Source organism: Knufia obscura (assembly GCF_036327395.1).
Source record: "Knufia obscura strain CCFEE 5817 isolate CBS 148926 chromosome Unknown scaffold_7, whole genome shotgun sequence".
Classification (NCBI taxonomy): domain Eukaryota; kingdom Fungi; phylum Ascomycota; class Eurotiomycetes; order Chaetothyriales; family Trichomeriaceae; genus Knufia; species Knufia obscura.
In genome coordinates, this window is record NW_027042693.1 from 1,198,899 (window position 1) to 1,225,667 (window position 26,769).

A 26,769-nucleotide genomic window follows, 5' to 3' on the forward strand; every position below is an offset into this window, starting at 1 on the left:
ACGTTCATACTACAACAGGCGTACTATCAGCAATATTCTAGACAACGCGGATGGTATGAAGTATAAGCTATGAATGGGAAGAACAGTGCTGGCACCAGAACTTGCTGAAGGTATGTCATTTAGCACAAAATTGAAGGTACTATCCAGCAGCCAGTGATTCTCACTGGATAAATACTGCTATGCTTCACTCCAGGCAGATCCTTTGAAGTATCGATGATTTCATCGTCTAGAATGCCAGTGGAACCGAAGCCCTTTGTCTATCGCGATAGTCTAGGTAGCTTCCTCCCTACACATATCAGGCACCCTTGGTGCTGCACCTCTGACTAAGGATTGCCCCGGGTGCTTGTGCACCTTCATCTCGTACCTCGAGCACTGTCCCCCTATGTGGTACGAACCCTGCGTTCAAAGGCCCTGAAGTTTGATACCGTCCCTCTTGGTTTACTGTATATACAACTCTTCGTGACGATCATTATGCTTCATATTGGGCCGTATGATCCAGTTCAATCAACCCGAATTGCTTCAGCTGAAACATGAAACGCCGACGCCGGCATCAAAGCAGCTGCTGAGAGGTAGATTGACCCAAGAACGCCGTTATGCCAAAGCATGCAAACGCTCTATCCCGCAAGAAGAACATATCTCTGCCCAGGCAAGCACTGCGATATCCCATGGTACTTGTGAGATGCAGATGATGAGCCCATACCGATCAATTGTGCAGGCTCGATGCTATCTCTTTTCATCCGAAGATTCGTCCGCTTTCCGTGGGTTTGTGGCACGATCTTTCTTTCCAGTATGTTCCTGTTTCAGGGTCACGTTACTATTAGACCAATCACTTGTTGATCGCCCCTGCACCTTCAGCGACATTGCGGCTCGTGAAGGACTCGTTCCTTCAGACTGCATTCTGTTGACTGATGGCGTCGATATCTTACTCCTCTTCCCTGACATACTCGACGCTGATGCTGTCGCTGCCGTCGACAAGGTGCCTTGAGGCAGATCTCTGGCCGCCATCACTCGGATGGCCCCACCTGGGCTTGCAACATCAGGTGGTGGACCAGGGATGTCCATTACTGGCACGACCAGTTTCTGCTGCTGGTTTCCATCCATTATGTGCTGATTAAAGTAATCTTCTTGGGTTATAGGTTGATGTAATGACGCACCTGGACTACCGGTCGTCATATTGTGTTTTTCTACATTTGCTTCTGTTAACGCCATAACACCTTCAGCCGACTCGCTGTTGCCTTGGGCAGGGTAACTTCGTGGCATTGGACTTGTCGGATCGGAGAAGGAGCTGTTCAGATTGTTCAGAACGCTTGCATGAGAGTTCGTCTCGGATGCTTGAGCCGGGGTGTCGGTAGCTGCAATGAGCTTCAAGTTCCTAAGCTCCGCAGCCTTCTCCTCGTTTGCGGCTCTTCGAGCATCGCGTTCAGCTTCCGTGCCTACGCCTAGTACTTCACTAGCAAGAATCCTATTTGACAAGCTTGATCTTCGCTGTTGGCCAGTGACACCTGTTACGGGTTGATGTGTGATTGGGGTCGGTCGCAAGTGATCGGGGACGGGAAGAGGTACTAGACTGGCCCTTCTGCCGAGGACCTCTTGCGCAATGTGATCAACATCCGCGCAGTTAGAGCTGTGGTCTGTGCCACTCCTAGAGAGCGCAGGTTTCGCAGCATGGTACTGATGTGAGTCTCTGGCAGCTTTCGCATCTCGTGCAATCCATTTGACAATCATCTTTTCGAGGACTGTGCGTTTGACAGGTTTCGCAAGATAATCATCCATGCCAGCCCTCTCGCACTTTTCGCGATCTCCTTGAATAGCAGAAGCTGTCATTGCAACGACAGGAATTCGTCTGATAGCTTCAATGTCCTTGTATGGCGCATGGTGTCGCAGCACATGGGTTGCGTGGTACCCATCAAGGACTGGCATCTGTACATCCATCAGAATCATTGATGGTAGAGGATATTTGGCCCTTTCCTCAGCCGGCAGACCAGTATTGGTGGCTTTGAGTAGATACTGTAGAGCTTCTTTGCCATTCCATACGGCGCTAGCTGAGAATTTAAGCCCTTTGATGAACTTGAGTGCGATCTGCTGGTTTACGGCGTTATCCTCCACTACGAGCACATGAAATTTGTCGCGTGCTATCTCGTGCATAGACTCGTCTCCTTTTGTCGCGTTGCCACTAGTATGGCTGTGAGGAGAGTTTAGCTGGGAAGAAGAAATTCGACGGCCCTTAGAGTCGGTCGCTCCGTTGTCCCCAGACAAAGACAACTCGGACTGCAATCGATCTGGCAAAGGCCCAATCTCCACGAGGGGAGCATGGGTACCATTGGTGAACTCTGGCTTCTTGAAAGGTACCCTGAAGGTTGCGATTGTACCCTGATCAAGCCTGGATTCCAGCGAGATCTGCCCGTGCATCAGATCGACCAGGTTTTTCGAAATCGTCAGGCCCAGACCAGTTCCGCCGAATCTTCTGGCTGTGCTTGAGTCAGCCTGGCTGAAAGGTCTGAACAAGCGCTTCTTAACCTCCTCTTCAATCCCTATGCCAGTGTCTTCCACGGTAAATTCAACAATCATCGTATCTGCAGTGTTCTCAACAATCGCCGCTCTGAGTTTCACGTATCCTTCCGATGTGAATTTTATGCTGTTCGTAAGTAGATTCGTCAAGATCTGTCTAATACGGCCAGGGTCACCCAGTAGTGGTAATTCTTCTGCATCACCAAGTAGTAGCTCGCTCGAAAACTCTAGATTCTTCCTCGCTGCAGCGTAAGAAAGCATTTTTGCAACATCCCTGAGCACGACCGTTAGACTGAACTGCACTTCTTCAATGTCCAAACGGCCCGACTCAATTTTGGAGAAATCCAAGATATCATTGATGACAGTCAACAATGAGTTTGCAGACCTTTGAATATTCTGAGCAAAATCACTCTGCTCTTGGTCGAGGTCGGTGTCCATCAAGAGCTCCGACATGCCTAGTACTCCGGCGATTGGTGTTCGAATCTCGTGGGACATATTTGCTAGAAAACTGCTTTTCATCTTACTTGCTTCCTTGGCAGCTGTCTCTTTCGCAATTAGTTTCACATTGTCCTGCTCTTGTGCCTTCATCTGGGTGACCTCCATGCTAGTGCCAATAACGCCGATGATTTCGTCTTGGTGAAGCGGACCGCTCGGTGATGAGCGGCCACGTTGAGGCATGAGTCGTACTCTAAACCACCGACCGTTATGGTCCTGAACTTCGAATAGTTCGAGAGGAGATTTCCCAGAGAGCACACGATCGAGCAGATCGGTCAGCCGTGCGGGTTTGACCTGCTCTTTGAAAACTTCAACGGCCTGCTTGCCAACAACAATAGATGGATCGAACTTCGCTCTTTCTGAACTAATCGCATTAGTAGGAGAGCCTTCGAAGAAGGTTAGAACGCCATCTCGATCAATAATCCACATAGTCATCTGGGCGTGGTTCAAGACATCGACAAGTTGCTGTCTTCCTCTCTGGCTCATTTCTCGGGCATCGACAATGTCCTGGATGTCTGTACATGTACCGAACCACTTAATGATTTTCCCGTCGTGGTCTTTCAGAGGCAGAGCTCTACCCAGCATCCAACGCCATTCACCATCTCTCCGACGACATCGATATTCTACCAGATACTCGTCGCCAGACTCGAGCGAATGCACCCACTTTTTCCCTGCAGATACAAGATCGTCCGGATGGAAAGGAAGGACCCAGTTCTTGCCACGACATTCTTCTGGGGTCAGACCTGTATAGTCATACCATCTCTGCGAAAAGTAGTCATGGAAACCATCCGGCCGTGTCGTCCAAAGCATTTGAGGCATTGTATCACAGATCAGCTGAAACTGTCGCTCATTCTCTGCAGATTGGTGGGCAATCTTTTCCGTATATTCGGTGACATCCTTGAACGCCACAAGACCAGCAAAGAACTCGTTGGTCTTGTCGTCGAATACTGGATAGCCACTCACATCGTAGGTGGACTTCTTTCCTGTACCTGCATTGATCAAGCCGATTTGCCAACTACCGAAAGGCTGTTGTGTTCTGCATAGTCTAATGATCGGGTTCTCGTCCTCATTGAGTTCTCGGCTGAAATCAGCTGTCCAGGGATTGAAACGAGACATAAAATCGTATCCATCATCAGTTGTTGGGTCAGCTGTTACGGCCAGGAGCCTGCGTGCAGCTGGGTTAGGAAAAACGACACTCTCATCCCTCCACATGGCTATAATGGGGATATGCATAGCATTCAGCATCGCATCTTTCATGCGTGTCACTTTTTGGAACTCGGTGAAGTTATTTGCAGTGGCACATCTTGACGGGGCACCATTAGGTGGAAAAGCTCCGGGCTGATTAGAGCCTTCGGATGGCGAGTTCGCAAGGGAGCTGGAATTGGACGAAGCAGGAGTGCCACGTGAATGGGCGGAACGATTTGACTTGGCGGAGGCGGTGGAAGTGGCTCTTTGCGGCATGCTGTTCCTCGTATGATGCTTGTGTTTTGTGTGATTGTTCGAGTTACTTGCGGTAAATGTTAGGGTGAAGAATCTCTGGTCATTCATCGTCCAAATGGTAATGATCATCCTGCAGGTGGCGTGAATCCCGGGGCTCTTGGGCTTGTACTGACGATGGGATGGAAGGTGGGGCGATATGGCCTGCTGAGTCTGGGCTGTGGACACGACAACCTCAACGACCGTGTCTTGTATAGGAGCTCGCTCCCGAGTAGGCGAGCGGCCCCTCTCGACGGGATCGAGATGTCCTCCATCCAACTCGGCAGTAGGAGTGGCGCCACCACTCCTCGGGGCGCCAGAGTGCTCTGGAGATGTGGGAAGGTCTGCAGAGAGGCCAGAGGCAAGATTGTCCAGAAACTTGTCCCAGCTGACCCAGACGGGCACGCCGTCAGAGATCATGTCAATACCAATCTGCGATAATGACTGGCCCTTGAGACCTTGAATTATGAGGTCGTGAGAGATGTCCGTGTTGCCATCATACAGCCCCAGCAGTCTACCCATAGCCTCATTCGCAAACATGATAGTTTTCAGAGAGGTGAGGACGATCAGGGGAGTCGGGAGGAATTGCAGGGCGGCCATGGCGGTTTCGGCAGCCTCTGGAGTATCGGGTAGATCGAGGTGCATGCTGCTGCCGGAACCGGATCGCTTGTGGCCATGATAGTTGGAGGGTTGAGGATGTAACAGCGACTCGGGGTTCGAGGTAGATTGAGCATCGTGTATGCGCGATTGGCTTCGTTTCGGATCGAAGTTTTTCTCTCGCTGTATTGTTTCTCCCGACGAGCCCCGGGATAAAACGTGGGCTATTCTTGCTCCATCTTCATCGCCTTGTACCATTCTGTGCTAAGAGGTGAGGAACGGCGTCCCATTAACCTGGACCATCTGTAGCAGCAACGGGCTGGATCAGGGCAACATGGGTAGGATGTCCCACAAATCGACCGAAGGAGTTGGTCGGATCACTGTCAAGGCTTGTTGTCAAACTGCCGCATCGTCTCCAATCGAAGTCAAGGAACAGGCTTAGGGGCGCGTGCTGATGGCATCAAGTACAAACCAGGTCGTCCACTGGACAATAGATTGCGCCCTGTCGCGACAGCGCGCAGACGGGGCAGGCGCGATGAATGTGGGCGAGCAGGCAAGAGCGTCTGCCGTACTTACAACACCGATTGCAGTCACAGATACAGATACAGATGGAGATAGAGCGCAGTCCGACTCAGGCTGGCAGCGAACTTGAAGTGCTGGCCTTTAGCACTACTAATTGGTTCGACCTTTTCTCCAGCCTCTGAGCCCACTGGCTGGCTCAACTTCAAAGTCTAGATGGGCCACAATGATCTCATTGCTGCATTACTGCCTCCGCTATGCCAATACTCGGTAATGATGTCTACTCTACTGTACAAATATGTGTGAAAGCAACCTTTACGTGCAACAAGATAAAGAGTCCTATTAGACAAGCTTCAGAGTCGATATCGACTTCATCTTGACTTCCCCAACGGAGGAACTCGTCCGCATAAGAGAACTGAGAGCTGTCATTTAAGTTTTCTTTCAGCTGTTCTGACACAGTAATCTGTAATCTTAACTCTCTGAGATCTCTGACTCGCATCACTTTATACATCCTATTTAGGACTCGAGCTAATCTCGACTAAGTCGAGACGATCTGGACTCTCCTCTTCTGGTAATTCGACTCTTCTGAATAGGAATGGTGCAGTGAAAAATTAGAGCTCCGCCTTTCTCGCTCACGTGTTGCTCTTCGGCTACTGAAAGATAACTGTAATGCTCTTCCTCATGGGGTAACTCAGAACAGAGTCAAGAAAAGAGTCAAGAATCCTCTCAAACCTGTCTATTCAGCCCACTCCCATGAACGCTGCGAGAGGCAGCACATAAAAGACGGCCATCCCCTAACTAATGCGCATAGCTTGATACAGGTCGCACCAGGTACTCGTGATAATCATTACACATTCGCATGGAGATTCAGGGTGCACTCGTTGCGCAGATCTCGGAGGACACCCTGACAGAATCCTGCGGCGCAAGGGTAACAATATATTCACGTTTGCGCGTCCATAACAAATGCTTTTCACCATCACTTGTCATTGGATCTTCACCACTGTACTGCTCGGTTGTCCAAGTATGAGATCCTTTTCACCGAGGCCACCAAGCCTAACTTACCAGCTTATGCAGCCACATCTCACATCGATCAGATCGGTGCAAGGATTACTTGTTTTCGGCACCCGGCTCCTTCTCCGGAACGCCGTCTTCGGGCATCATTTTCGCCTAGACATGACCGAGATCTCTTTTGTCTTCAAATTACACGTAATCTTGGTCTTCTACCCATCGAACTTGCTTCTCTAATTATTTTGCGATTTGTGTTGCTTTTAGCTTCCTGCCTCGGAAACACATTCCGGTCGTGGGACTGCTCTGCGACAGGGCGGGCTGCAAGTCAACTGCTGCCCAAACAACGGCGAGGGGGTAGGCTTCAAGAGCTCAATCCACAAACCAGCACATGTGCCCTAACAGCAACAAATATGGCATCCTTTGATCCCTCTTCTACTTACAGCATGGGTTATCACCGCACAATCGAGTTGACCACCTTTGAGCACAGACCTGGATAATTAAAGCGGCTGACTACACCACAGCCCTGTTATATGGCCGGCAGGGGCCGAGCGGTGCTAATATTGGAGACGATGAAGCATATCGTCGACGATGATGGCTGAAGAGGGACAGTAGGAGTGCGGCTAACAGTCTTATCCCTTCTTCCAACAACAAATCGCTCGTTCATAGAGCTAGGAACCCTCCATACGCAAAATCCAGACCATTATACGTTTCGAGTACCATCTCGAGCATGCTGAGTTCCCAACCAAAGCACAAGGCAGTACATACGCTAGACAATCCCAACTCGGACAGGTCGCACGAAAAGCATCCGCATTTGGCAGCGATCGTTCTCCAACAATCATTCAATTGACATATACACTCTCCATCAAGAGCTGTTCTCTCACTCTTCGCATCCAAACCTCAGTCCTCAATCATAACCCCTTGGACCTGTCGCAGCTCACCATCGGCGTAGTCACGGAAGTTAGCATTAGGAGGGTCTCGGTCAAGCAAGTATGAAAACCGCTCCGGATGCTGCTTCAGATATGCCGGAACATCAAGTTGATCCTGCGGAATCTTGACGTACGGTGTCCCACGCTCGAAAACGTCTGTACCGTTTCGCACACGACGTACGATATCAGCAGGTTCCTTGAATTGCTCGTCGTTCCATTCTTGGTGGCTGAAGTATTCAATCTTGGTTATCAACTCAGCAACAGTCTGGAAACAGGTAGTGCAATGCCACGATGCATTATCGAAGGTGTGATTCATCGTTGTCCAGCTCATTCTGAGAGCTTCTGGCAAGATCGTTCGTTCACCTTGCCAAATCGTGGCCTGTGGATGACCCCAGTCGCCGTCTGCATCCTGCCACTGGAACGAATAAAGGAAAAACTTGCTTCGCATCCCTGTGAGCTCTGGGATATCGCAGTTTCTTAGCTTTTCCAATGTTTCTGGCCGTGGTATTTCGTCGACATCCGACACCATAATAACATCTCCCTGGTTTGGCGCCTTGTCTCCCAAGAGATCCGGAAACACTTGGGTCATCAAAGCGTTACGCTGATAGCGTTCGTGCTCCCATGGATTGCTCGATTTTATGATGGCGTCGTCATTAAGCACGTGGTATATTATCTTCGACTCAAACTTCGAGAAATGCTTCCAGTTCTTCCTGAAGTACAGAGGCTTCGTCTTGTTTGTGAACGACCTTTCCGCCTCTACGATCACGAAATAGTCGACATGTGGAGCCAACTCGTGAAGTCGGATTTCCGTCCAGTCAAGCTCTGTCCCTACCAGAAAGAGGTCATATATCTTCCTATGATGGTCCCGCTGAGGGTAGGCGTCCAGTTTGTCCTCTGCACACAATTTCTCGGCCTCCTCTAGTGGAAGAAACGAATGCGTTTTTGTGGTTGATCCTGCACTCGCGTTCTGCGGGATCTCTTTCTCAAGGTCGTTGAGCAGAAGCTCAGTATGCTGCTGTGCTGTGCATAACAGTTCCTTGTGTCTCGCGCTAGCCTCAAAGCGGGCTGGTGGTTCCGGTGGTTTATTGAACAGTTTTCTCTGGAGAGGCACAAGGAGTTCTGGCACTTCCACTAACTCTGGATGCTCGTACCAGTCTGGCAATGGCGGCACCTCTGGGCCGTATTCGGGATACTGCCACAAACCGGTACACAAGAACACGATTGTGAGCACTATCCCTAACAGGAGCCGAAGGGCAGTGAGCCGTAAGCGAAACCTCCTGGAGTAGGTACGGAAAAATAGTGATGTGACTTTTTCTGGCATGGTTACAATATCGGTGTGGAAGTGTCGAAGCAAGTGTTGCAAGACCGCAAACCGAAGTCAAGCAGAAGATGGCGCGAGGTCGAGCAAGAAATTCTCTGCTGTTGCATAGTCCCTACGCACGGGCTCTATGCTAGGAAGCTCCTTGCGTGTAACGCCAAGACCCTGATTCACAGACGATCCCTTGCGAATGGTACGTGATTATGTTTGTCGCGCTACTCTTGCACCAATCGATCTAGAATCGCACCCTCGGACCACTCGACACGTGCAAGTGAAACTTGGAATTGCCTGGAGAATCGCATGGCTGGCTAGCAATGCTGTCTGGCACTTCTTTCTCAGGGTTCTGCCAGTTGCAAATCTTGTTAACACATCACACACCGCTGCATACTCGAGGCAGCTGACATCCAGAGTGCAAGGTATCTCGCCGACAGCTCTTGCAATGACTTCGAGCAGGAGCAACGCCCTGCGACATGGCTGTCTCGCTTTCCTTGCGGTCCAAAACTCAGCACTGGTCCTTACCATGCGTTACTCGAGGACATTACCGGGTCCGAGATACCATACATCGACCGCAGTCTTGCTCTCAGAAGCTCTCAAATGCCTCATCAGCCTGATAGGTGTCCTCCTCACGAGATGTTCAAGCACCAAGGACGCAGACCCCAACCAGGGCCCAGCATCACCCCTCTCGGACGCAGTACGCTTCCCGCCGTCCCCCAAAAGGAGTCCGTCGCCTATCAGCATCTCCCAACACCAGAAATCAACCACGCTATTGACGCTCCTTGTCCCCTCAGTCCTCTACACGATCCAAAACAACCTCCAATTCGTCGCAGTCTCAAATCTAGACGCAGCCACATTCCAAGTCGCATACCAAGGCAAAATCCTCACGACCGCAATATGCGCCGTCATCTTCCTCGGCAAGAAGCTATCCATGACACAATGCTACAGTATCACGATGCTCGCTGCTGGGGTCGCATGCGCGTCCATACCTTTAAAAACGACCACACAACAAAGCGTATCACCTCATCATCAGGACCACGCCCGCGGCATAGCGGCCGTCAGCATGGCATGTCTCATCTCAGGATTTGCTGGAGTGTACACGGAGTCTATCCTTAAGAAGACACAGCAAGCTGCCACCAACGATGTCCATCAGCCCAACGCTATCGGCTTCTGGCATCGCAACCTCCAGCTCTGTCTCGCCAGTCTCGCATTCGCAGCTCTGAGCGTATTCATCATCGACAATGAACAGATCGCGAGGGACGGCTTCTGGCACGGCTACAACTCCACAGTCTGGGCGGTGATCATCCTCCAAGCGATCGGTGGTCTGACAGTGGCGGTTGTGATCACATGGACAGACAACATACTCAAGGGTTTCGCTACATCAGCCTCGGTCATCGTTTCGACCATCGCTACGGCTCTGTTATGGGACTTTGACCTTACGCCGCTGTTTCTGATTGGGATGGTTGCTGTGCTTGCTGCGACGCATATGTACACATTATCTAGTGCGCCGGCCGCACCAGCCTCGAATGACCTCGAGCATGGTGACGGGCAGATACTGGAGTATGGGCGATATGAACCAACACGTGAAGAGCTGAAGCAGCCGTTGATCACGCATCAACATACTGAAGAGACACACCAGTGACTTCGGCTAGGCATCGACTCTTCAGGTCGTATCTTCAGATCGTATCATTACACTCTATACTCTGGAGTGGAGAAGCGATGAGGTCGCTGTGCCCTTATTCTACTCTATTTCCCACTATTAGATCTATATCTATGTCTTGTCGAAATCATTACCAGATACCTCATCATCCATCTCAATACTCTACCACACCATCACACGCCCACCTTCTCCTCATCCCCCGCCTGTCGCTTCCCCACCATAAGCCCCTGCTCCGTCTCAAGCCCAATATTAATATCATACTTCTGAATCAACCCCGACAACCCCAAACACACCCCCGCCAACACCGTCAAAACAATATATATCGTCCTCAACGAATCCGTATACGCCGTCTTAAGCACCAACCCATCCTCACGACTCGCATCCCTAATAATCTGCACCAACGCAGCCGCATCCTTCGCCAACTCACTCGCCTGCGGCGCAAACCGCGCCGTCGCGAGCAGATTCCGGCGCATCTCGTTCTGGAAGATCGTCCCGCCGATCGCAACACCGATTGCCTGTCCTAGTGCGCGGAAGAAACTGAACATCGCGGCGGCAAAGGCGACGTCTTTTGGTGGAGCTGCTGCCTGGATCTGATAGAGGAGACTGGGGAAGAGGATGCCGAGGCCGATGCCTGATACTAGCTCTGTGAAGAGCCAGGTGGGTATGTTGCTGTCGACTTCCCATACGATGAGGACACCGAGGCCGAGCGTTGCGACGGCCCAGCCCGACCAGATAGACCACCGGTAGTGTCCGGATTTGGTGATGGCGAAACCAGTCGCGATGCTGAGTGGTGCGACGGTGAATGTGGCGGGGAAGAGACTCACGCCTGCGATGATGGGCTTGTAACCTTTTACGGCCTCGAAATAAAGCGGTTGGTAGTAGAGCATGCACCAGAGGATGATACCGTGGAGGGTGGCGAAGAGCCAGCCGAGGTTGAGTGTGCGGTTGGAGAAGAGGGAGCGTGGGATGAGTGGTTCGGATGGGATGTACAGTTCGTAGAAGATGAAGGCTGCTATGCCTGCGAGACCGAGGATGAGCGGGACGAGGGTCCGCCAAGAGGTCCAGTCGTACATTACGCCGCCCCAGGTGATTGGGATGAGGAATGATGTTGTGGATGCCACGAAGAGAAAGCTGCCAATCCAATCTACTCGCTTGAGTTTCTGGACAAGGCTGCTGGGTGTGCTGTTCAGACGGATGAACAGTGGGACCATGACACAGGAGACGCCGATGAAGGGGAGGTTGAGCCAGAAGATCCAGCGCCAGGATGTCTCGGCGAAGGCGCCGCCTATGACGGGACCGCTTACGCTGCCGATTGCCCACATGCCGCCTATTATGCCGGCCCATTGGCCTCTGTAACGGAGTGGGACGAGATCTGTGACCATGATTTCGGTGAGGGCGATAATGCCACCGCCGCCGATGCCCTGGAGGGTTCGGCCGGCTAGGAGGAGGGTGAAGTTTTGGGATAAGGCGGCCATCATGACGCCGACGAAGAAGAATGTGATTGCGAACATTATCATTTGAATTCGTCCGAAAACGTGGCTGAGTTGCGCGAAGCTAGGCTGAAAGACTGTGCTTGCTAGCAGGAAGGATGTGCCTGACCAGAATGCTTCTAAGGCGGATCCTCGGAGGGCTTCGGCGACGATTGGTAAGGCTACTGAGAGCGAGGTGCCATCGAGGGCGACCATGAGGGTGAGGACTGCTAGAGCGAGGAAGGCGAGGTAGAAGCGCCTGTTGGGCTTGAATTCTGGTGCGGCATCTTCGTGAGCTGATCTGATGGATGACTCGCCTGATGAAGTTGGTTGAGGCTGCTGTGCATTTTGAGGCTGCTCTTTAGCTTCTCTAGCCTGGTGGTCTGATACTTCTTCAGCCATTGAGTGCGATGGTCCAGCGAAGTGTACTAGAATTGCGAGCACACTACGTCTTGTTTGTGCTATATGGCGTCAGATGGGGTTGAGCCAAACATACCTGAAGCAGGAAGCTGAACTTATACTGAGACCAACAAACCGTAGCTCGCAAAATACCTCAAACAGTATCTCATAATGTCACAGCTGCAGATATGCCAAGGCCCAGCTTCACCCGGTTGCGATGCGGCCAGAAATTACACCGGACCCCTAGTGCCATCACAATACCATACAAGGCGGCAGCATTCGTATTTCGGAACGGTGCAATGACTGGTCTTAGAATTGTTTTGTTCACAGGCAGGCGTCAGTAAGCCATGCCAGAGTAGTACATCTGCGCAGCTGCATGAAGAGCTCACTATGCTTTGCATGATGAGTATGAACTCGTTGTCAATCCTGGTAAATCGACATAGCAAGTTAGGGACAACTTGACCGTAGCTGCAACATGAGAGTGTTCCGAGATATCCCTAGGACGTGCCCGGCTTGTCTCACTTTGCTCTCGTATCGGGTGAAGATACACTCTGTTCATGATACGGTGCCCCCTTGGTATGCTGACATATCACCAGGCAACGACAATATTCAATACGGTATGATAGCCTGTGTCAGAACCTGGGCCGACTCATCATACCTGTTCAAGCATTCCCTCTGGCGCTCAAGGGCGGCATGATGTCCATGTCAAGCCTAGCGTACCATACTGAGTTCTGCTGTGAATGGTATCAACATGTCAAAGCTCGGGCAGACCTTTGTCGCAATGGGGGATTTGGGCGGGGTAATATTTGTCCGCGTCTTGGTGACCTAAAATGGGTTCCAGCAACAACTCTGCCAAGACCAGCTCGGAACGACTATGCGGAACGGTCCAATCGTCTTTGTCTGCTCGACCACTCATATGCTGTCATTGTGATCGATATGTCCCACATTGCTGAAATCGGCCATCTGACCAAGTCTTCGCCTAACAGGGGCAAAGTCATGCCGCCTCTATCTTGCATGCACAGCTCACGATGGCCTCATTCGACAGTAATCACGTGAATGGCGTCAGCTACACGGATGATGATGCCACGAGTGAAGGATCCGTCGCCGATAGAATTGCTGAACTCAATCGTAGGCGGCAGGTAACCTTTCCAAACAAAAGGACGATAGAAAGGAGGAAGCCACGAAGGTGAGCTCAGCTCCTGCTTGATCGGTTTCGAGGTATTGACAATCCCAGATGGCCTCTTGTCCTTCGGTTCGTCAAAGGCGCAATTCATTCTAACATCGCCATCGCTGCTGTGCTCCATGCACTATTTACCCTACTAGTCGTCTGCCTTGATCTCTACGTCAACGTCCGAGCGGACCTTCCTCCCTCCATTGTAAGTCTTGCCAAGGATCTGTCTAGTCGTCGCTGACGTGTCAAGGTACCTTCCCTGTCGATAGTCGTGGGTCTTATGCTGGTCTTCCGCAACCAGACCAGCTACAACAGATTCTGGGATGGCCGCAACAATTTGACCACTATTATCACTGCTACGCGCAATCTGACCCGCTCTTTCCTGTGCACTTCCTACAAAACTGGCCAAGACACCACAGATGCAGAACGAGCAGATATTGAGCGGGCAGTCCGCATCTTAATGGCCATCCCAAGCTCAGTCAAGAACTCCCTTCGTGCAGAATGGGGCGCAGCATGGGCACCTATCACTAAGCAGGACTTCAACAGGGTTTCTGGAGCAGTCACGCCGAGGCTGAATCCGGACTATGCGCAACTGCTTCCGCTTGGGCTTAAGGGGCATGAAGAAGAGGGACTCGCCTTGCCAATCGAGCTGACTGCGCTTCTGGAGGGATTTATCAAGCGCGGACATGACAGAGGCTGGTTCCATGCTCCGGGGACTAGTCAGCTGACAGTTCAGGTCAATACGCTGATTGATGCGTACGGCAAGATGGAAACCATCAGGTACACGCAGTATCCTGTGGCGATTATGATCCATCAACGGCAAGTATTGGCACTTTTTGGCGCTGTACTGCCGCTTGCGATCGTCGAAGAGAGCCATTGGTGGTCAATTCTGATCGTGTCTCTTGTGATGTTCACCTTGTATGGTATTGAGGCAATAGCATGCCAGCTGGAAGATCCGTTCGGATATGACAAGAACGATATCAAGATGGACGCTATAGTTGAGGATGCAAGGACCGAGCTCAGCGTTATGCTCAATGAGTGGAGGAGCTGCAACGACGGACCGATCAAAAAGCAGATGTTTGTGGAGGAGATATGAGACACGGCAAGTAAATCTTTGACCGGACACATCCCCTCTCAAAGTGGTGCTTCGTACCCTTATCCTACAATGCCTCGCGCCAGTCCATGTCCACGGAGGGTTGCTACTTGACACTTTCTTTCCAGATGCATGCTACTGACCAGACCTAGCCGGCCCTCGGCACCGCGACCTGCGAAATCGGGGAATCCTACAGAGCCGTTAAGCGTACTTACACGCACGGCTGGCTGCTCGCCAAAGAGCTCCCGGACACCGGCTTTGGTCGCTCCAGATTTTCCTAGTCTACCTGCCAGGCGAATTACACAATGAATGGCCCAGTGCTCGGTCAACTTGCTGCAAATAGTGGGCCATTTGTTCTGTCAACCACCTGCTGCGTATGGTCGTAATCTCTTCTGGCGAGTTTTGTGGTGGTGGGTGGTGCTTGCAACAGTGCCAATGTTACCAACGTCGCGCGTGCAAAAGGTTGTACGGTTTTTATTCACGTTTCCAACCACCATATCACCAACTTTTCCCTACTTTCACACAACACACGTTTCTATCGTATAGCACCTGGATCTTCTGTTATGCCATGTCTCATAGGTATACAGCGTGTAGCATAAGACTCCACGAGAGATGCCTTCGCGACGGTGTCGGTACTGTGAGAAGGTAAGGTAAGTGTCCGATGTCATGCTTAGGCGCGCTCAGGCCCAAAGTTTAGGCAGCTCATCAGCATCCCGGACATGTCCGACGACACTTGGCTTGCCTCGTTTCGTGCTATCGCGGACACCTGATATATCCGGAGGTGTCCGCTCAGCATAAGAAACCAAGAGCGGTGAAACCCGGGCGTCACAGCACGGTCGAAACGGATACTTCCGGGAGTTAGATAGGTGGGTACATAGGTAAGGATGACACACTGCGTCGCAGGTAGCTGGCTTGTTAGCTAGAGCACAGTGCAGTTCATAGCGGAAGTTTCATATCTCCGCATCCTCAGGTTGATCATTCAGCTCAGAGGGTTAAATAAGTGTGCAGGGAGATACCGAAAATACTCAATATGATCAACGACTCAATCATTATTCGGTAATGCAAGACTGACTTCAAGCATACAAGTAAACCATGCTCAGATCTTAGAAAAATAAACATCCAGACCACCTCATCCACCATCCTGTGCCATTCCCAGCCCCTTGGCACATCGTACTGACCACTCAACCACCATCACCACAACCGACACCACACTCTATGACACGCCACCTCGTCAACATTCCCATCAACATCAGCATCCATCCCCATCTTCTCCATCTCAACCGCCCTCCTCTCAAGCCCAAAGTCCTTCATCTTCACCTCCCTCGCCTCCTTCACACCGGCTCGAATTGCCTTAGCCTTGACCTCTGCCCCAGCTCTCTTCCAATCGCTACGACTCTCGCCACCGTACAAAGATGCAGTCGGTGCACTCGTGTCAGTGGCTGGTCGAGGCACGAACGTCCGCGTAGTCGAAGTCTCGATTGAGCCGTCGGCTGCTGCAGCTGATGATAATGAACTGGTGCTTGTGCTTGTGCTAGTGGCGAGTGTACTCGGCCAGTCGGCCCAGGCGTAGGTGCTCGGCCCGGCTGATGTGTTCGATGTTGCAGTCGAGGAAGTCGCCGCCCCGGTTGATAGATCAGACACCAGCACCGAGCTGTCTGATGGTGCGTCGATCCATGAGGCTGGTAGGTCTCCTGTGTATGTCGTTGTGAATGGGTTGCCGGCTGAATCTGTGGCGGTAAAGGTGTAGACTGCGTTGTTGTTTGTGATGACTGGTTGCGCGATTGTTGGAGTGATCGTGCCGGTGGCGTTGATTGTGGCGGTATTGCTGGTGGTGTAGGCGTCTGGGTTGCGGGTACTGTTGCTTGAGGGCCAGACTGAGGTGGGAGAGTCAGTGGGGAGGGCTGAGATGGTGCTGTCACCGGGGTAGATGTTGTCGGTCGTGGTGGGTGAGGCAGTACTGTTGCTGAATGGGCCGGATGAGGTGGCGGTGACGGTGGCATCAGCGGTCTGTGTGTAGTGGTCTACGAAGTCGTAGCAGCCGTGTTGGTCGTCACAGGCCAAACCCCAGCAGATCAGAGTTGAGCTTGCGCCGATGGCAGTCGCAGTGCCAGACGAGGCGAAATTCGTAGTCATGCGGCAGCTGGTGGTGAGCGTGCTGGCCTGTGGAGCAGGCGTCTCGAATGGCGCTGTGGACTGTGCTGGGGTTGTCCTAGCCGGGGAGCTCACCGATGGTAGACTGTTTGTGAAAGAATCTGGGATGGGAATCTCAACTGTAGTGCCGGAGAAGATGAACGTGGCTGTTGATGTGTAAGGTGCGGATGGGGCTTCTGTGGTGACGGTCTGGCCAGCCGAGACGAATGTCGAGTTGATCAGTGTTGGTGTTGATGTCGTATTGGAGAATGGTCCATTGCTTGTTGGTGACGCTGGGAAGCCCGAGGATGCGCCGGTGCCACTAGCTCCAGGCCAGTTTGTCCAGGCTGACCAGTGAGATGAGTCTGTAAATGTTGTCACTGAACGTGTGATGGTGCTGCGGATGTATGTAGTGCTGTTGGCTTCAGCAGATGAGATGCCAGTAGCAGAGACTCTCCCTGTGCCGGTGCCTGTGGGACCTTGAGTGATGGCAGTATCTGTACCGTTTGCGAAAGGTCCCCTTGAAGTTCCTGATGGTGCGGTACCTGTTGGCCCTGGAGCGAATGTGCTATCTGTACCATTGGCAAAGGGTCCTCTTGACGTGTCCGATGGTGCAGAACCGAGACCTGTGCCAGTGGTCATGAGAGGGATGGATGATGGGCAACCAGCGCCCTGACAGGGAGAAGATGTGATGGGTATGATGGGTGAATCCGTACGTGTGATGTCGCTGCCATTGAAGGTTGTTACCAGTGAGGAGCTTACATCATATGCCGAGCAGAGACCGTTGGGATTGCATGTGATCGAAATGATGTTGTTCTTGGGGTGGAACGAAGGTCGAGCAGTCGGTGCTGCCGTGATGCTGGACGTGAGGTCACTGCATGGTGAACCATAGAAATCATCGGTATCATCGGTGCATTGACGAGCTGCCAGAGCTTGACGACCTGTTCGTGGTCAGCTTGTTTGAGATTCAGGTAGCAGGAGGTGACCTCGCAGCTTCTCAACTACGCCCATCGCTACATGCCCACAGTGATGAGTGACTTACCTGGTAGAGAATGAGCAAGACTTGCAAGGCTGAGAGCCCAAATGAGAGACTTTGTTGGTTGACCGAGCATGTTGAAGAATACAAAAACGAATGACTGTCGACAACTTACCTACCTTCCGTGATGTACAGGATGAAGGAAAACATTTGTGTCAAAGGTCAAGGCGGTAGCTTTTTGTACTAGGAGGCAGACAGCTCATCATCATCAAGGTCACGAATGTCTTCAACTTGACGTGAGGGAGCTCGAGCAAAGCATCCTAGCCATGTGGCCATGTAGCCACCCTGCCCAACGAGCCGAGATGAGCGTACAGGCCTTCACTGGTAGGGTTACATGGTCGGCTCAGCTCACGGTGTAATGCAATGGGACGGGATACGCTGCGGATGGATTCCAAAGGTTCTTTGTCTGAAGTCGAGAATGCTCAATGGGCGTGGCAAATGAACAGATGCCGGCGGAAAGTAATGCATGCTTCCATTGACGTGTGGATAACGTGACTAAGTAGCTCCGTGTCCAGCATTCGCCTTGCAATTCAACATGTGCAAAAACTGCTAGCATCAAAGATGATTGTGCTCGGGGTGTCGTCTGAAGGGTGTCAAACGAAGTCTGAAGCAGTGTCGACAGGTCTGACAGCCTGGGAGATATAGGGACAAGGCCAGGAGAGTGAAGTGGAAATGAAGTACCAGACCGCAGGCTTGGCCTACACAGGGGATTGCAGCCATCAGCTATGCATTCGCTGCGCCATACTGGGTCATGTCGGGCAAGTGTCCGTGCCTGCCGTTCAGTCAAGTGTAAGCAATCTTGCCGGACCACCACGGTGTCCGTGATTTCAGGAGTCGTCAAAAGCGGATCGGATCGCTTGTGTCACTCGAATGTTAGATCGTGCAATGTGTTCAACCACCACCATGATGTTGATAGCAAGATCGATCGATGGACATACATATTGGTTCTTGGTTTGCAACTGGTGAAGGGCTAGGCTTGCTTTGCTAGCTGTAGCAGAGTTGTTGGTCGGTTTGGAATAGAGCCAAAGGTCAAGATAAGCATTTCTATGCTGTGCAACGTGACACGTGGACGCGACTGACAGATCTGTACCTCGCCGTGCGGCAAAAGTCGAAGTGGAGATCTAGGCTGAGAATTATCTGACACTTCCAACGCGAAGACTCTGTGTGTTTCAAGTAGGAATTCGAGTTGGTGGGCTTGATTGAGTCGAAGTGGTGTGTTGTTGGCGCAGATCTGGCTCTTGCTCCTGAGCGGGCCATGAATAATGGTTGATGGAGACCACTTGACATGTCCAGGCGCGTATTCAATTGTTTCAGATAGCGAAGAGAGGTCTAGTCCTTGGATCGTTGCGAGGTATACCCAGTTGCCACTCCTTGCAAAGACTTGGTCAAAATTTTTCGGCTTGGTGCCCTTCAGGATTCTTATTCATCGCGTGAATAAGCATGTGCTAATCTTCTTGCAATGATATGGGAATGCGATGAGTTTGCATGATAGACACGCGCTCGTTGACGCACATTTGTGCTTTCGAGGCCACTGTCGTCTCGGTACTGATTCAAACTATACGATGCCAGACCCTGTTTGGAATATTGTGGTTGATGGCTTCGGCTATGGTTTGGTATCTCGGAGCTTGAACATGTAATAGATCGAGACCAGTCTTCTGGTCAGATAATTGTTTGAGTGTACCCGGCCTCGCTGAAGAAGTCGTGAGGCCTTTATGTCATCTGAGAACGGCTTTTCAGACTCATGATTGCTCAGGCGTAGCAGTGTCGATGGGAGTTGAGAGAGCACTGCTAATGGCGCTGGAATCTGAGGTAGCTCGTTCTGCACCTGCAGCCCTCAAGCGGCGCGCATTCCACTCAGACAGACTGTCTACAGTACCTCCCTCGATTGCAATGGGATGTAAATCACTATCTTTGCCGAGCATAGTACCTTGATATCGTGACTCCTCTGCAGTCTTGCTATGCTTTTTCTTAATTGCTTTGCCAAGTCAGTAAGTGAAGGTGCAGTGAAACTCGAAATGCAAACTCACCAGTGACATAATCTTCGTTCTCAGCCATATCCGCAGCTAGATCGGCAACGTTGTCCTTCTCTCCACCATCCAGACCACCTACTCTGCGAATCTCTTTGTGAATTGGACCTTCTGCCCACTTGACGAAATTGCGCACACCTCTGAGATCTTCAAAAGGCACAAGAGCGCCATCGACATTCTCGTAACCTTTCGCGGCCTCCTCTGTCGTTTTCATCTGTGGTCGCAAAGCGCCGACTCTCTCCAGAGCAAGCCGTACATCTTGTATTGTTGGCTGGCTATCGCCGTGGTTGTTGAGAGCAGCCTGGGCAGTCTCTGAAGCAACTAAGAGAAGGTATCTGGCTGTCAAATCTGTGAGGGTGTCAACGACAGCAGGTTTCGCCAGACTATAACCCATTGCCTTCAAGACTTGCAAGACTGCTGGTCGCAAAAGCGCCGAATGAAGATCTGAAGCCGTCATCCTGGCTTATTGCAGACACCACTATACCAGACCGCTGCAGAGGTAAGTTTGACAAGATGCCAAAGAAGCAGGCTCCAAAGAGAAAAGGTCAATGGGAGGTGCAAGAATCATTAGCCAAGTCGTCCACCTTCATCACTTTGAAGCTCGGCAAAAGTGCATGTGAAAGATTTTTGAGCACGCGTGATCCTGCGACTTTAAGATGGATCAAAAAGAACACGGTTCTCGTTACGCAGAGACATATTATCGAGCAGCAATATCTTGATGATGAACCTGAAGAGCCAGCAAACGTCGAGGACGCGTTGTCACATGGGGACTCTCCGGACGTGGTGCACGTGCCGCCGGTCCCTCCTGCGTTGCCGCAGATTAGCGCAGCCTCGCATGGCGAAACAACAGATGATAGTGACCGACGACGTGGTGCGAACAATAAGGTAAGTGCTATTTCTTCTACATCAACTATTAAGCCCGAGGTGGATGGTAAGGGCCATACGACGTTTCGATATACACTCATCATGGAACCGCCACCACCTCGTCCCAAGCTCAAATTGAGCTTCTCGCAGATGGGAGCAGCATCACCTAACAACATTCAGACTCAGACACAATCGCAACCCCAGACACCAAGTACCCAACAAGTGCGAACGCCGTCGATAAAACTCAATTTCGGTAAAGCGAAGCCAGCGCCATCAGCATCAGGACCTCCGACCGCAAGCGAAGATGGCCCAACACCAACCGGATCATCGAAGAAGCGCAAGCGGAAAACACCCAGCGTCGAGCCTGAGCCCGCACCAGTAGCAAAAGCCAGAGCACCGCAGCTGCTGAAACTCATCACCAAGCAGGCGCCATCTACAGCAAAGAACTCAGCAATCACACCCGGCATCAAACTGAAAACGAAGGGCAAGATCCCAAAGAGACCAACAGGCGTCGGCTATGACTCCGAGCTAGAAGACCGAGAAATCGACCCCGTCATCCTCGAAGCCTTCGTCCTACGCATGCTACCCGGCGACGACTGCAACTACATCCGCGACGCCATCGCAAACGGCACAGTCGGCGTCTCCATCCTCCAAAAAGGCGCAGACATCCGCATGCGCGTCCTCGACGTAAACGGCCGACGAGGCATCCTCCAAATCCGAGGCAAACAATACGCATTCACCATCGTCGATCTCCCCACCATAACAGAGGGCATGAAATCATGGGACAGGAAGAACTTCATCAAATCCGTCGACATAAGCCAGATGTGTCTCGTGCTGGGTCCCTGTAAAGACGACGAGGAAGCAAGGACGTACCCATTACCGCCAGACGTCAACCCGAAGAACTACCAGTATGCGCACGGCCTAACAGCGCCCATGCGCAACGTCCGCAAACGCCGCTTTGAACGAACGGCCCGCACCCGTCTGGATGACATCGAATCCATCGAACGCAAGGTTAACTCCCTCCTCGAAGCAGACAGTAAAGCCCACAACGTCACCTACGAAGTCCTCGACCATGACCCCCGCGCCGAAGAAGATGAATTCAGCGAGGAATACGACAGCGATGAAGACGCAGAAGGCGAGGAAGAGGTGGACTATTTCCCGCAGAATGGCGCTGTTGAAACACAAGCCGAGTACTCCCAGACGCCGGAGGAGCAGTTCCAACCCGACGAGATCTCTGCGCTGGAAGCAATGTTCGAGCAGGGCGTCGACGAAAACGATTACGCACCCGATACGGCAGAACCAAGCACCGCCGCTCCATCGCTTCAACCTGGCTCCGCGAATCCTCTCTCGTCATCTGCGCCGTCTGTGGCTGGCGAAACACCGTCCGCGGTAACAGATACACCCGCCCACGCAGCAGCCGACGACGACGACGACGAAGGTCCCGACGACGATGAAGCAAGCGAAGCAGACCAGGAGGCCGATGATGAACAGAAAGAGACAATGGCGAAGATCAGAGAGGCGGAGGACAAGATCGCAAGACAGAAGGAGCAGTTGAAGGGGACGAGTAATCAGATATTGAAGAAGAAGATTGCGAAGAAGATACAGGATTTGGATAGTGATATTCGGATGATGAGGAGGCATATTGGGAAGGGGGAGGAGGAGGAAGAAGAGGAGGGTGGTGGGGAGGGGGCACAAGTGCAGGGGGAGGAGGGTGGTGGTGGTCAGGGTGGAGAGGAGAGTGGGAGTGGGAGTGAGGAGGAGTAGATATGTTCATTCCATGGGACATTTTGGACAGGTACTGCTGTCTCGGGAGGACGCCGCGGTAGTGTTACCAGGTCCTGACGCGCAGAACGCTTTGTGGCTTCAGCCCGGGCATCTTTTCGGAAAGGAAGTCAACTCTGGTATGAGCTTGATACTTTATTTATTTGTACACTTTGTACTTTCTACGGACTATCGCTGAAACAGCATCTGATCTTGTACGAACCTGTTGTCTTGCTTCCTTGTCTTGTCGAGGTGTGTATCAACATCAGCTGCTAACAGCGGGCAGGGTGCATGGGCCCATCCCATCCTCCCGCCCAAAAGTTTCTTCATAGCGGCAGCAAGTGTATCCAGCGCTATAGAAGGAAGGAGGAATAGGCTCCTAGGCAGGCACGATCCATGACCTTTCTTCTCAGGAGAAGGTACGACAACAATGGCCGTGGAGGAAATCGCAGTAACTCGGCTGGGCGGTCACGTCCAAAAGACGCTTGTAAGGTATCAAACCTAGTCTGCGAACATGACAGGCGCATTTGGTATGGCAACTGAGCCAGTCCGAGTCGAAGGGGAAACACTTTTGGAGCAAGAGCTAGCACTCTCCGGCCAAACCGAGAGGCTGCTAGATCTGCCTAGATCGTGCTTAACGTGCCCAAACCGTGCTGACGAAGCGGCCATTCATTTCGACCTTCGAGCGGGGCTGGATCAGGTCCTTTTCAAGTTTGTATGCGAAATGAATGTCGGGGCGGTTTGGAGGTACTCTGTTTGGCTGATCGAATGCTCGGCTTCTCATGTTTCACGAAGGACACTGGTCTGTAGCTGTTTACTAGCTGGTTCTGGCTGATAGATTTGGTTCCTGCTCCTTCAAGTTGCTGTGGTATTGCCTGCGGTTTGCAATGCTGCTCTACGTGCGCGCACCGCGTTGAAACGGTCGATGAAACCCCGTACAGCCGCTGCAGACTGTTCTGAATCCGTATTGCGCGCAGTATTGAAGAACACCTCTTTGAAGTCTGCCTTGCGTAGGATGATAATGGTAGTATCTGCTTGCGGCGCTTGTCCTTGTCCTGTCCCTGTCTCACTGTCTGGTGGTAACAAACTCTGCATCTCGATGCCTTCTTCTGTTTCGACCTGCGTAGGTGCATTGGCTCGAGATATCCCTGCTTCTTCCGCTTCTAGGTCTTGTGCTGGGGGTGGAGCTTTGGTCTTGCTCGAGTCATCAACCGTGGCCTTCTTGTAATACAATGCGAGATGCAGTATCTGTAGGCTGACGATGAGGATATCCAGGATGATCAATTTGGCTCTAGAGGTAGGTTTCTCGCCGACGAAGTCAACGAGCGCACCGCCATGGTTCCAGAACTCTCGAGGCGCAGGTTGCGGTAGTGAGTGGAAGATATGGGTGAGGATGCAGACCAAGTTGCTCGTCAATACGACTCGAATACCGCCCGTTGTACTCTGGTTCTGGCTTAGAAAGCGCAGCAAGAAGAGGATCGAGAAACAGTCGAGGTAGTAAACGGCTGATATGGTTACCAAGACGAGGTTGTTCAGGTCGCGGATCAACGTATTGAGCGTATCTTTTGGTTCATTTTTAGCAGCAATTCCTGCTATGGAGGATCGTGCTTCTTCAGAGCTTGTCGCCTCAACAGGCTGCTCTGTCTCATTGTTCATGAAGTACGTGTCATGTTTCAAGCATGTCGATGACTATAGTATGAGCACATGTCGCTAAGGTGCAGTTGCGTTCCCAGGTGGTCTGCCGCTGCCCAAGCCGCGCGCCAAGCGCCGCTAATCATAAAGTCTCCGGGCTCTTCGTCAACTCATCTTACTTATTAACCTTGCAACTCTGGCATTATCCAAGCCACGTCCTCTGCTCACAACAGACCAGGAGTCTGCACGGTCTGTCGCGCATGGCTGCGAGCATAGTCGATACGACCTGTACCGACCACTGTTTTGCCGAGCACGGCCTCGACAATGATGACACCACGCTCGTTGCCCAGCTTGAATACGATTCGGACATCTGCCTTCTGAAGCTCGTCACCTGCGCACTTCTTCGGCTTCTTGAAAGCTTTGCTCAAGTCCATGCGGATTACTCCTTGCTTCACAACAACAGCTGAGACGGTTAGCAGATTCAACTGTGCTCTAGCAAAGAGCCTACCTTTGTTGTCCGTTCTTTCCGGTGCTTCATCGAGCTTGCAGCAGTAAAGGTCCCAGGTGAACTTCTTCTCATGGTCTTCCCAGCTTGGATCAATGGCGACATACACCCTCGAATCGAGTTTCATGTTTGGCGTGAATTTCCTTGACCTGCAATGAATGTTAGCATCTTCGCCAGCGCGTGTGCTGGGACGCATTACTTTCTAACAACCCAATCGACATATCCTGAAGCTCTCTTCCCTTCGAATGGACACATGAATGCTTTCGCTTCATTGTCGATCCCTTCCCGGAATGCTTGATGGACACCAAGCCCATAGAAGCACTTGGATCTTCTCGCTAAGACGAAGCTACCGTCGAGACCACGAATCGCGGCGCCTCTAACGACGGCAGACCAGGCACGCTCGTCCTTGACAAGTCGGCATTTGCCTTGCATTTTTTGATCAATATACTCTTGGAACTTGACCCAGACATATTCGGAGTTACCCAACCCGCCGCAGAGGCAAATGGCTTTGAAATGGGGGAGGCTTTCCTCCTCGAGGGCAAGGCGTTGACCGTCCATGACCGCAAAGGCTTTGTCAATCACAGATTGGAACATCTCTTTGACATCGTGCCTATGTCAAGTCAGTTAGGGGCACGATCACCAACGTGTAAAGGTCCTCAACTAACCCGGTAATCTCGACCATGAAGTCATCGAAATCATATTGAGCTGGGTGCATCTTCCTCGCCTTGAGAGCTTTGCCCAGCATCGGAAGGGGCAGATGATACTTCTTGTCCAAATCCTTACCGGTGAACATCTTCTTGATACTTTCGAACTCGTTCATGAATTTCGAGCCAACGCCAACCCTGGAGATAGGCATGTCTTCAAAAGCGTCTCGAAACGTTGTTTTGAGCAACTTGTGGAACGCAAAATCGATCGAAGTTGAGCCAGACTTTCCACTACGACCAATCAGCAGTGTTCAAACGTACCATTTCAGCCAAAACATACCCGTCACCAGTGATAGCATGTGTCGTCCTCACCGGATTCAAGCTCTCGATGGTCAGACACTGATAGTCCTGTGTGCCGCCACCAAGGTCTGCCAGGAGAACAATCATGCCGACCTGGAAGAGAAGCAAGTCAGTCGGCCGTTTTCTCTCAAAGATTGTGTCCTTTAGTACCTTGTACAAACCAGGGTTTTGCTCGATGGACCGTGTCAAAGCAGCTATTGCCGCTGATTCGGGTTCGGTGATCATGAACACTTCATCGCCATCACGGCTTCCGAAGCCTGCACCCATGGCCGCATCTCGAGTACTGCCGGCGGCTGCCTCGTCCCAAGTGGCAGGTACAGTGAACCAGAAGTCGATACGCCTCGCCTTCAGGATGTCGGCACTGAATGCTCGCTCTAGACGGGTCATTGTGTACTTGTGGAGTTCGGTCAGATAGTCAGTGACAACCTCCTGGGCATCTTTGCCTGCAGGCAAGTCCATCAAACCTTTCTGTAGCTGCCCAGTCAATGCATCCGTGTCGAAGTCGGTCTTTGCTGCATTGGCATCCAGCAAAAGCTTGAACCACGAATATGACTTCATCCCAGCTTCCACTTCATATCCCCATTTGATCTCGGTAATGTTGTCGTTCTCGAAAGGATATGCGATCCTGCTGGGCACTTTCTCAAGCAACTCGGCGGCGCTAGAGGCGTTTGGCCATTCCGTGACGACGCGCACATCATTTGCATCGCTGCTGAGTGTCATGACGAAGGCAATCCCTGCGAGGTCAATGTCTGGAGGTAAATCGGGGTCTAAGTTACTCACCTGAAAAAGTCGTACCGAAGTCTATGGCGACCACGATCTTGTTTGGAGGTGCTTTTGCGGGGCTGTCGATAACCTTGGGCTTTGGGGGTGCTTTAGTCTTTGTAGGTGCTCGGCGTGAGGTTGTTGAGGTGCTTGTGCTACCACGCTGCTTCTTTGCTGCTGTCGTGGACGGCTCTGTGGTGGTGGTTAGATACATGTCGAAGGGGCAAAGATCTTGCTGTATGCAATGCCTTACCATCACTTATGCCCCCTGAGACTCCTGGTTCGCGAGTTCGCTTGGCCATTGTGGCTACTGGTGCCTGCGTTCTGTACAACAAGGTCGCAGTAACAGGATGTCCAGAAGGTTGCGGTCCCATAGGAAGAGTATAGCTGCAGAAAGAGAGGCTCATAATCCTGG

General features: G+C 51.7%; 10 protein-coding genes across 10 annotated transcripts; 3 read left to right on the forward strand and 7 right to left on the reverse strand.

Annotated features, from left to right (window-relative positions):
* Positions 1-723: 723 nt before the first annotated feature.
* PMZ80_006634 (uncharacterized protein) lies at positions 724-5,334 on the reverse strand (the record flags this gene model as incomplete). The annotated part of the gene is made up of 1 exon (XM_064875046.1): positions 724-5,334. The coding sequence occupies one exon, from the start codon at positions 5,332-5,334 to the stop codon at positions 724-726; it is 4,611 nt and encodes a 1,536-aa protein (XP_064729446.1).
* Positions 5,335-7,500: 2,166 nt separating this feature from the next.
* Positions 7,501-8,850, reverse strand: PMZ80_006635 (uncharacterized protein; the record flags this gene model as incomplete). The annotated part of the gene is made up of 1 exon (XM_064875047.1): positions 7,501-8,850. One exon carries the CDS (start codon positions 8,848-8,850, stop codon positions 7,501-7,503), a length of 1,350 nt encoding a protein of 449 aa, XP_064729447.1.
* Positions 8,851-9,367: 517 nt separating this feature from the next.
* On the forward strand, positions 9,368-10,483 carry PMZ80_006636 (uncharacterized protein; the record flags this gene model as incomplete). The annotated part of the gene is made up of 1 exon (XM_064875048.1): positions 9,368-10,483. One exon carries the CDS (start codon positions 9,368-9,370, stop codon positions 10,481-10,483), a length of 1,116 nt encoding a protein of 371 aa, XP_064729448.1.
* Positions 10,484-10,674: 191 nt separating this feature from the next.
* On the reverse strand, positions 10,675-12,372 carry PMZ80_006637 (uncharacterized protein; the record flags this gene model as incomplete). The annotated part of the gene is made up of 1 exon (XM_064875049.1): positions 10,675-12,372. One exon carries the CDS (start codon positions 12,370-12,372, stop codon positions 10,675-10,677), a length of 1,698 nt encoding a protein of 565 aa, XP_064729449.1.
* Positions 12,373-13,397: 1,025 nt separating this feature from the next.
* Positions 13,398-14,636, forward strand: PMZ80_006638 (uncharacterized protein; the record flags this gene model as incomplete). The annotated part of the gene is made up of 3 exons (XM_064875050.1): positions 13,398-13,555; positions 13,604-13,745; positions 13,791-14,636. 3 exons carry the CDS (start codon positions 13,398-13,400, stop codon positions 14,634-14,636), a joined length of 1,146 nt encoding a protein of 381 aa, XP_064729450.1.
* Positions 14,637-15,824: 1,188 nt separating this feature from the next.
* PMZ80_006639 (uncharacterized protein) lies at positions 15,825-17,875 on the reverse strand (the record flags this gene model as incomplete). Its single annotated transcript, XM_064875051.1, has 2 exons — positions 15,825-17,704; positions 17,806-17,875. The coding sequence occupies 2 exons, from the start codon at positions 17,873-17,875 to the stop codon at positions 15,825-15,827; spliced, it is 1,950 nt and encodes a 649-aa protein (XP_064729451.1).
* Positions 17,876-19,538: 1,663 nt separating this feature from the next.
* On the reverse strand, positions 19,539-20,283 carry PMZ80_006640 (uncharacterized protein; the record flags this gene model as incomplete). Its single annotated transcript, XM_064875052.1, has 2 exons — positions 19,539-19,774; positions 19,827-20,283. 2 exons carry the CDS (start codon positions 20,281-20,283, stop codon positions 19,539-19,541), a joined length of 693 nt encoding a protein of 230 aa, XP_064729452.1.
* A 56-nt stretch (positions 20,284-20,339) lies between these two features.
* Positions 20,340-22,454, forward strand: PMZ80_006641 (uncharacterized protein; the record flags this gene model as incomplete). Its single annotated transcript, XM_064875053.1, has 1 exon — positions 20,340-22,454. One exon carries the CDS (start codon positions 20,340-20,342, stop codon positions 22,452-22,454), a length of 2,115 nt encoding a protein of 704 aa, XP_064729453.1.
* Positions 22,455-23,306: 852 nt separating this feature from the next.
* PMZ80_006642 (uncharacterized protein) lies at positions 23,307-24,107 on the reverse strand (the record flags this gene model as incomplete). The annotated part of the gene is made up of 1 exon (XM_064875054.1): positions 23,307-24,107. The coding sequence occupies one exon, from the start codon at positions 24,105-24,107 to the stop codon at positions 23,307-23,309; it is 801 nt and encodes a 266-aa protein (XP_064729454.1).
* Positions 24,108-24,307: 200 nt separating this feature from the next.
* Positions 24,308-26,656, reverse strand: PMZ80_006643 (uncharacterized protein; the record flags this gene model as incomplete). Its single annotated transcript, XM_064875055.1, has 7 exons — positions 24,308-24,546; positions 24,592-24,737; positions 24,788-25,198; positions 25,254-25,523; positions 25,573-26,326; positions 26,373-26,546; positions 26,608-26,656. 7 exons carry the CDS (start codon positions 26,654-26,656, stop codon positions 24,308-24,310), a joined length of 2,043 nt encoding a protein of 680 aa, XP_064729455.1.
* Between the last annotated feature and the right edge of the window lie 113 nt (positions 26,657-26,769).